Genomic DNA, 9,032 nt, shown 5'->3' with positions numbered 1-9,032 from the left:
TTATGCCTTTGTTTCCTCATTCACTGCAAAACAGCTAATAGGGTCAATTAAAATGAATTTTATAGCTCCTTGAATTGCCTCCTTCCTAAGTGATTCTAGTTTTAATTTTGGGAAGGTTGGTGCCATTTCAAGGGTTCTAATCTTCCAGGCCATCGACCCACTTTTCTAAGACGCCCCAAGCTTTGGGCCCACGGATACAATGTGGGAATGCTCCTTCAGGTCAGGGGTTGGCAGGTAACAGCCCAGGAGACAAAAGCCAACCGGTCACCTATTTTTGTGCGTAGTTATTGGAACATGGCACACTCACTCGTGTATTACATGTTGACAGCTGTTTTTGTAGTTGCCACAGAGACCACTGGCCACAAAACCAAAAATAATTATTATCTGGCCCTTTACACAAAATGTTTACTGATCACCTGCTCCAGGTCAGCACTTCTAAATCATTTCTTCATTGTGACACCTATTAAAAAATGACACCCCGGGAGATGAAGACATCGGCAACTCGACAAACCTTTGAGGCACCCTGCCTGGGAGGGTCTACCCTAAGACCACGTGGGAGAGCACATGAGCTGGCCTACACTTGTGGATTTCACCTGTGGCCAAGACCAAGACCAAGGTCACTTGTCCTATTCGTGGGTGGTGGCAGTAGTGACCCCCCCGGGCGTCCTGATTCCCTGTGCAACTGCCCTTGTGGCATCGGTTGGGGCATGGTTCTAAAGTGAGACTTAAAAGAGCACAAAGTTGTTCTCATCACTGATGGGGCCAACTTGTACCACATGTGGCTCAACGCCAATTGTTGGCACCCCTGTGCTGGCACTGCTGTGCAGCCCCGAAGACACCATCACAGCCTGTCACAGTCATCACTGTTGCTTCCCTTCCCCTGCAGACAGCACCGGGGTGAACACAGCTGGTGCCCGTCTTCTGAGGGACCTCCTGATTTCACCTCTGGGTCCCCACTGCACCAGTGGCAGAATCCTTAAGTGCCCCTCACATTCTGGGGTCCCATCAGTGTCCTCTTCCTTTTTCTCCCTTTATGATGGTATAAATTCATTGCAGAAGCCGTAACAGGAGTGACTGTTCATTTTTTATGTCACCGTAGAGGAGAAAGGGGTGTTAAGAACCAGTCATACCAATAAAGAATGAAACTGCAAGTTTATTTGAAAGTATAAAATTAAAAAAAAAAAAAAACCTAACCAAAAAAAAAAAAAAAGCCTGCACACAATCTTTCCAGTTTAGATCAACTTTGAACATCACAGACCAGTAACCACTTAGTTGCATTTTTTTAGAAGTGTCAATGTCAAATTAGAGGGAGTTGAATCAGATGAGGAACTAGCTATCACAGTGGAAGTGTTTTAAGGCTAAAATGAGAAGGACTCATTGACCTCATTTGAGAAAAGAGAACAGAGATGGTTTTCCAGTTGGCATAGATTTAGGCAGCGTATAAAAAAATATCCTGACTGGAATGAGTTAAAAAATATCGCGGGCCACCTAATTTGCTATCTTGAGTAGAGGGCAAAAAAATCCCCAAACCCCCCACAGCTTTGGTGTCTTATTAACATATTTTAGAAACATTCATTAAAAAAGTCAAATCTGTAACAAAAGCATCCCTGTGTTTTAAAAAACATTAAACAGGCTCCTTTCACCTACTAACACCATTTGTTTTCCCAAAGGGCCTGGGAGCAGCAAATGTGCGAGAGCGGAATTCACTGCACTCCTATTAACATCAGAACGCTTTCCCCGGAACAACGTCCAGGGCACCAGACAGGAGGGCCCATCCCAGGCAGAAGTCAAACCATCCTGACTCACAGCAGGTGAGACGTTCAGCCCGAATGTCTAGTGTACTCTGGCTGCCACCAAAACTTCTTTCTTCGTTGGATTTCTCAGAAAACAACTAGAGTGTTATTTTAAAAATGAAGGATGCAAGCAACTAGGTTCCTTTCCTTAAAAAAGAAAGACATCACCAAGTGGTTAGCTTTCCTGGAACACCCTCTGGGTCTGGTTCGAAAAAAGGAGCCCGCAGAACAGGGTCACTGACACCACTTCATTCCCCTCTGCGGGGTCCACGGGGTCAGCATCACAGAAGCTACTGCGAGTTTGCTGGGCCGTGGGGAGAAGCCCCGAATGGGGAGCAGCTGCCCAGAGTGGCCCCCCAGTTCCAGTTTTGTCCCCTGTCTGTTTCTTGCCAAATAACACCTAGGTTTCTACCCAGCCTGTTCCCCAGGGGGTGGGCCCTGCGGCTGGCGGGGCAGAGAGAAGGAGGAAGCCAGCAGGGACGGAGACCAGGAACTAGATAAATAACAGCTCAAAGTGCAACAATGCACAAACACCTGGCATGTGGGTCGGTCTGTTGTGACCTGTTATCAGGGATCAACGGGACAAAGGTGTGACCTCCTTTAGCATCATTCTTTGGACCTCACTAGAGAAACAACGACAACGACAGCTGTCCTATACACATATAAATAGTCCCTTAACTGGAAGGGAAAAAACAAACACACCATTTCAAATGCATTTCTAAAAGATAAAAAAAAAAGTCCAAATGGCAAATCCTGACTCCAAATTGTCCATGTCCATGTCTCTCGGGGGAGAAACTACAGGGTGTTCGAAGAGGCCTAACCCACTCTAACCCTAACCCTACACTGAGGCTTTGCAGTGGGGAGTGTGTGCAGTGCAGGGAGCTGGCAGCTCTGGTGGGAGGTGCTGATACGGTTCTCATGTGTTAGCAACTGATGCCAAGTCCAAATACACATGTGAAACATCTTCTGAGTGTTAAGGGAACTTAGGAGGCTAGTGTTGAAACTGCATGAACAGGCCTGGCAGGCTGGGTGTGCTTTACAGGGACAGACGGCCAGATCGGACACTCGGCCAGCTTCAGCCGGATGTTCACCCCTTGGCTGCAATCAGGCCGCAGCTGGGAGGCTGACGATCCAGGAACCAGGAAGGGACTGTGGACAAAAGCTGGGCTCGGCCCCTGGCAGCCTGCACTTCAGGAGTCTCGAACTTGGACAGACCCCTGGTGGGGATGTCCTGCCTATTCGGGGATGAGGCTGGCAATATGTTGCCAGAGAAAGCTCTCAAAACAAGGATTCTCGGGCAAAACGTTACAGCCAGAATCTATCCAGAGTAGGCAGTTTCACGGTCATTCACAAGCCCAAAATTACATGGCTGATTACTGACGAGCTCAACTCATGTCAAAGGTTTTCTCTGGCTACTGCCTCCCCTGAACTGAGAGTTAAGCACAGGATAATGCAAGGTTTCCACGCTTGCCTGGTTTCGAGACCAAAACCCCAACACAGCTACCAGATGGCAGCCCACAGAGAATGTGGCCCAGTGTCCCCTGCCCTTTTGGAATGCCCAACACGGCACAGAAAGAATGCTTCTCGGGGCTACTCATACCCTGGTTCGTGGGGCTGCCTACTCGGCCAGATTACAATGGCAGCAGCAGAACAGTGGGAGGCGTGAAGCTGTGATCCCCGGCCCCAGCGGAGGGGTGACCTCCCAGAAAAGATGCACAGTATACATCATGTCAACTAGAGGCCAGGGGAATGCCAGGTCACCCTCCTGAGAACATCCTGAAATCTGAGGGAGGAAGGAACAGAGACAGCTGACACCCCTCATCACTCCTTGAGGCGCCTTGAAGAGCTTCCCACGAGTGCAGGTTGTTAGGATGGTAACAAGTCAGAGCAGATGAACCCACATGGACTTTGGAATAACCGGATTTTACACTTCTTCGGTGCCCTGGCTGGGCACGGAGTCCCTGGGCTCGGCAGCGCCCTCCTGAGGGCCAGGCTGCCCAGAGCTGTGGCCGGTGTCTTCCACGCTCAGGAGGCTGCTGGCGGCCTGGGAGCTGGTGCTGTCAGCGCTGCCGGAGCGGGAGCGGTAAGGGGGAAGATCGGCTTGGTTCAGGGACTCGGTGTCGGAAGAGTAGGGCGGCGGAGGAAGGTCGTACCATGCGGGTCTGCAGTGGAGAAGGCGGATGGGGAGGGAGAGAGGAAGGAGAATGCATTACGAGGAGCCAGGGCAAGGCGGGCAGTGCCAACTTCTGCCCGCTTCTGGGCAGCCGCCGACGCGAGGAAGATGTGCCCTCCAAGTACAAAGGCAGCTCGAGGTGGTGCGCGGCAAGGCGGGGCCGGGGCCGGGCACAGGTCGGTGCGCTCCGGCTGGCTTGTGCCCCAACCACATCCTCTGGCTGGAGCCGGAGTGAGGATGCCAAGTACACCCTTGGCTCGTGCTGGGTGGTCTGGCAGAGTGGCTTTGCTCCACCGGCTGGGGTCCCTGTGGCCAAGCCGCTGGCCTGGTGTTTGATGGAACCTCTGAACTTCTTACTGAGAGCCAACTCTACCTTCTGTGTGGACTTGGGTAACACCTTGGTCTCCTTGCCTGTAGAAGGCGATACTAGTGACGCTTTCCTTGCAAACAAGTGACAGCTCACTTTCTGGCCCTCACTCACTGAAAGCTCACTGAGTCGGGCCAGGCCATGTGCCTACATATCAGGATGACAAGAGCGAAGAGGCAGGTGTTACTTTGTGCTCTTGCACTGACTGGGGAGGAAACTGAGGCAGGGGCACAGGACCACCAGTAACGTGGAAGCAGCGGGGTGGGATATGCACCCAGGCGTCATCTTGGTTTCGGTGATTTTAACCTTACTGTGCAGTGAAATAAGAGACTGTGAGTGGGGAGTGAGGTCCTGTACATTTATGCTAATTTGCGAAGAGATCCTTAAGCACCACTCCCTGAAGTTACCTTTTATGAGGGGGGAAAGCAAAGATTAAACAATACAAGAGCTGCCAGTGAAGAGGGTCCAAGAGGAACCCAGTCACCCCAGAAACATGGGCTCACACACAGTGAGTCCGAACCTCAGGGGACTCAGCTCTGGTCCCAGGCCGCCAGGATACCCCGGAGGTCAGCAAAGGAGAGAGGGAGGCGGAGCAGGCAGGATTCAGGTCCACTACCCACTTCGACTACAGAACTCTGGGTTCTGACTTCATTTGTAGGGAGGGCTCTACTGTTTAACAAAGCTTGAGAGTGCTCTGCTCCGCCCCCTTATTTTACAGGTGAAGCCAAGAAAAGGTAAGAAACTAATTAATTGGCTCACTCATTCATTCATTCATTCCGCAAATACTAATCAAACCTCTAATATGTAGGGGGCACTCTTCTGCGGTAGCAGGCGAGGCTTCCGAGTGTGAAAGCCAGTGGCCTGAACATGTGCCGGTGTGGCAATAACAGGGAGAGGCAGGGCTCTCAGTTGGCCAGGATCCTAACTGTATGTCCTTAACAAGGAACTAAACTCCAGTGCCCTCAGTTTCCTCATTTGTAACTTGAGGCAGAAGCAGAGCCATCTTCAGCGAGTCAATGGGAGGATGCATGTGAATGGTTTTGCAAGGACTCAGAGAATGCCAGACGCTGCTGTGCCTACGGCACCTGAACGCAGACTCTTGGCAAGGCCCAGGAATCCAGGTGTGCGCACGTTCTGCTCCCCCCACTGGATGAGCTCCCTCCCTCCATCTCTTCCACCCAGCACGCACCTTTGGTCCAGCAAGGCCTCTGAGTAGGAGGGCGGGGAGCCCACTTCTGATGCGTTCTGCTCGGCCTGGCTGGCCACGTACTGGATGCCATTGTTGACGTTGTAGGTGACATTGCAGTGGTGGGGGTGGTCCAGGACCACCAGGCGCGAGAGCAGCACAGGGTGCTGCAGCCGGTGCACCGGCAAGGTCATGAGGTTGTTCCGCTTCCGCTGGTGGTGCAGGACCAGCGCCAACAGGGCCACCACCAGCACGAAGATGACGGAGCTGCCGATGATGGCGTAGGTGATGCTGGGGTAGTACACGAGCTGGTTCTCCGAAGTCACAAACACCTGCCCGCTGCCAGGTTCTGAGAAACCCCCGAGGGGAAAGAAAAGGAGGAGGTGATCATTTAACTCACCCCAGGGCACGCACGCAAATGTTTGTAGCAGCTCGCTTCACGCTTCACGACGGCTGAAACGGAGAAACCACCCAAATGTCTACTGACTGGTGAATGGATAAACAGAATGTGGTGTCTATACAGTGGAGTGTTTCTGAGCCATTAAAAGGAACAAAATACTGATACATGCCACAACACAGATGAACCTCAAAAACATTACACTAAGCAAAATAAGTCAGACACGAGACCATACTGTATAATTCTGTGTATGTGAAATGGCCAGAAAAGGCTAATTTATAGACAGAAAGTAAATTAACGGTGGTCTGGGGAAGTGGGGTGGAAATGGGGATTAAATGGGGATCACCCCCGGGACCTTGTTGGGGTGAGGGAAATGTCGGGTGTGGTGATGACTACACAAGTCGGTAAACTAACGACAACACACCGAATGACACTTAAAATGGGGAAATTTTATGTTACGTAAATTATACCTCGATCGAGTTGTTTCAAGGTATTGGCCCCGGGAACTATAGTATCCAGGAGGGGCAGCTCCTGTGGCGGAAGTCGGTTTCCCCCGAAGCTTTAATGTAACACACACGAGGGACACTGGTCTGTGGGTCTGAGTGCTTATGTGTGCAGAGCACTTATTTTATGCCAGGCCCATGTCAAGCTTTCAATAGAGAGCCAGCACAGCACGGGCTAAAATTGTGCACTCGGGAGCCAGACTAGGTTCAAATACCAGCCGCTCAGTTTACTGGCTGTGTGCCCTTTGGACAGTAGTCCACCCCTCTGTGTAGCACTGTCCCAACTGCACAATGGGGATAGTAACAGTCCCTGCCTCACTGGGCTGCCAGGAGCATGAAATAAGTGAAGAACCACCAAAAGGCCCCCCCCCACAGCAACAGCAATCCTGAGAAAGAAAAACAAAGCTGGAGGAATCGTGCTACCTAACATCAAACTATACTATAAGGCCCCAGTAATCAAAACAGCCTGGTACTGGCATAAAAACAGACACACAGATCAATGGAACAGAATAGAGAGCCCGGAAATAAACCCACCCCTTTACAGTCAATTAATATTTGGCAGAGAAATTCAATGGAAAAAAAGCCTGTATTCACATACCTGGTAAGGTAGGTGCTTTTATTGTTTTATTATTCTTAGTTTTCAGATGAGCAAACTGACTCAGAGAGGTGAATTAACTTGTCTAACGTCACGTAAGTAGAGGAGCCAGTATCAGAACCCAGATAGTTCTTCAAAAAAAAACACCACACGTGCTGAAACATCCCATCTTCCTTCCTCATATCAATCTTTCTCGATTCTTCCAAACAGTCCTCATCTGAGACAGATTTTCCCCCTTAAGCTCCAGGCTTTGTGCTAATTTTCTCCCTAGCTACGCTCAAACACGCATGAAAGCTACAACATTCCTGTGGGTCAATGATTAACTGTACAGAAAGAAGCAAAGAAAACCCCAGACAAAAGGTGGATGCACGCTCGAGTTAGGGCAGGGAGACAGTGCTGAAATTTTCCCGAGACAATTAGCTGTCATTCAGGGGTTCTGCTGGAGTTCTGTCTGTTCCCAGTTCAGATAATTAAAAACCGGGTGGGGGCTTGTATTTCAGAATCCAGACTTAAAACACCCTCTTTGTTTTGTTGTCTGCAGCATAGAGCGAACGGGTTGAATCCTGGGACCATCACTCAAGGAAGTTACTGAACTTTTATGAGCCTCTGATGCCTCATCTTTAAAACGGTGGCGGTTCTGTGTAAATAACAGCGGCCATCTCCTTGGTTACCGAGAGGGTAAAATACAATATTCCCAGAGTTCTGAGCCAAGAACCTGGCAAAGTCCTGTGTGCATGTGTCTGACATGAAATTGGTCAGTTTAACCATGTTTAGGTGTGCAGTTCGGTGGCATTGAGTACATTCGCACTACAGCGTAAATCGCCACCATCTGCCTAGAGAACTTCTCATCACCCTGAACCAGTTAATGCTAATTCTTGGTGTCCACAGTCTTTCCACTGTCCTCATCAACCTCTCTGTACGGGGTGGTGAGGCTGGAAGAGACAGAGACAGGCTGGAAGATCTGCTTTTGAGGGGTAAGGTGGGGGACAGGATAAGGATCGAGGAATTTCCTTTCCAGTGAGAGATGCTTCTTTTCTTTTTTTCTTTTAAAGAAGAGTTTTGCTGCTTTGGGGAGTCTTTAAAGATTTTATTTATTTACTTTTAGAGAGAAGGGGAATGAGTGAGAAAGAGAGGGAGAGAAACATGTGAGAGATACATGGATAGGTTGCCTCTTACATGCCCCCAGTCAGGGGCCTGGCCCACAACCCAGACATATGCCCTGAGTGGGCACAGAACCAGCAACCTTTTGATTCACAGGCTGGTGCGCAATCCACTGAGCCACATCAGCCAGGGCAAGATATGTTTCCTAAAAGAGAAAGGTGGCTGGGTTTTCACAAGGAAAACCAGTGGGTCCAGTTTCAGGACCCCGACTTCTGTGTAACTTGCGGTTTTAAGAACACGAGAGAGAGCTCCTTCAATGAATGGAATGTCGGATGCTCATGGGTCTCAGCAGCCTCAGTAACGTCTCCAAGGGCAGGCCGTCTGCAGATCGGCCCACGTTGGCAGGCGAGAAGCGGCAATCACATTCGCTTGAGAAATTATGTCACGTAAGTCAGTGGTGCCTGGTCTCCTTTTTGCTCTGTGTGTAAAATGTCATCTTGTATTAATTCATTAACTAGACTTACTTTTCTTAAGAGCTTAATGAGCTCGCTGGCCAAATCACTAATATCAGAGCTGCCTGGGATCCAGGCTCCAAGTGCATAACCACGGGTAATGAAGTCCCTCAAGCTGATGCCTTCCTGCTCCACTGCCCACCGGTGTGGACTCCTTCCCGTCCTGTGCCTGCCCCTCCCACCACAGGAACGCCAGGCAATCTGGTTACTACCCAGAGACCATCGTGCTGGCTCCCTTGGATGGGCCGTGTACCACTCCGGGGGCGCTCTGCCCCTCCAAGCCCCTCCAAGTCCCCTGGGGTTTGTGTAGGTATCACAGCAGTTTTCGAGGGTCTCAAAGCAGAGTGCCTTTTTCTCATTCCCATGGTGGCACTGTCTGGACCGACAGAGGGACAAAAGCAGCTG

General features: G+C 50.3%; 1 protein-coding gene across 3 annotated transcripts in view; it reads right to left on the bottom strand.

Moving 5' to 3' along the window:
* Positions 1–1,175: 1,175 nt before the first annotated feature.
* Positions 1,176–9,032, bottom strand: part of LDLRAD3 (low density lipoprotein receptor class A domain containing 3) — a 205,098-nt gene continuing 197,241 nt past the window's right edge. For all 3 annotated transcript variants that reach the window (XM_037128266.2, XM_037128267.2, XM_037128269.2), the window contains exons 5-6: positions 5,523–5,868; positions 1,176–3,955 (exon numbers count right to left, since the gene is read on the bottom strand). In XM_037128266.2, the coding sequence (XP_036984161.1) occupies positions 3,718–3,955; positions 5,523–5,868 (584 nt within the window). In that variant the 3' untranslated portion in view covers positions 1,176–3,717. The remainder of the gene's footprint in view (positions 3,956–5,522; positions 5,869–9,032) is intronic.

The sequence above is a fragment of the Artibeus jamaicensis genome, unplaced genomic scaffold, assembly GCF_021234435.1.
Source record: "Artibeus jamaicensis isolate MK-2021 breed Jamaican fruit bat unplaced genomic scaffold, CSHL_Jam_final contig_797, whole genome shotgun sequence".
Lineage (NCBI taxonomy): Eukaryota > Metazoa > Chordata > Mammalia > Chiroptera > Phyllostomidae > Artibeus > Artibeus jamaicensis.
This window is presented reverse-complemented; position numbering and strand designations above follow the sequence as displayed.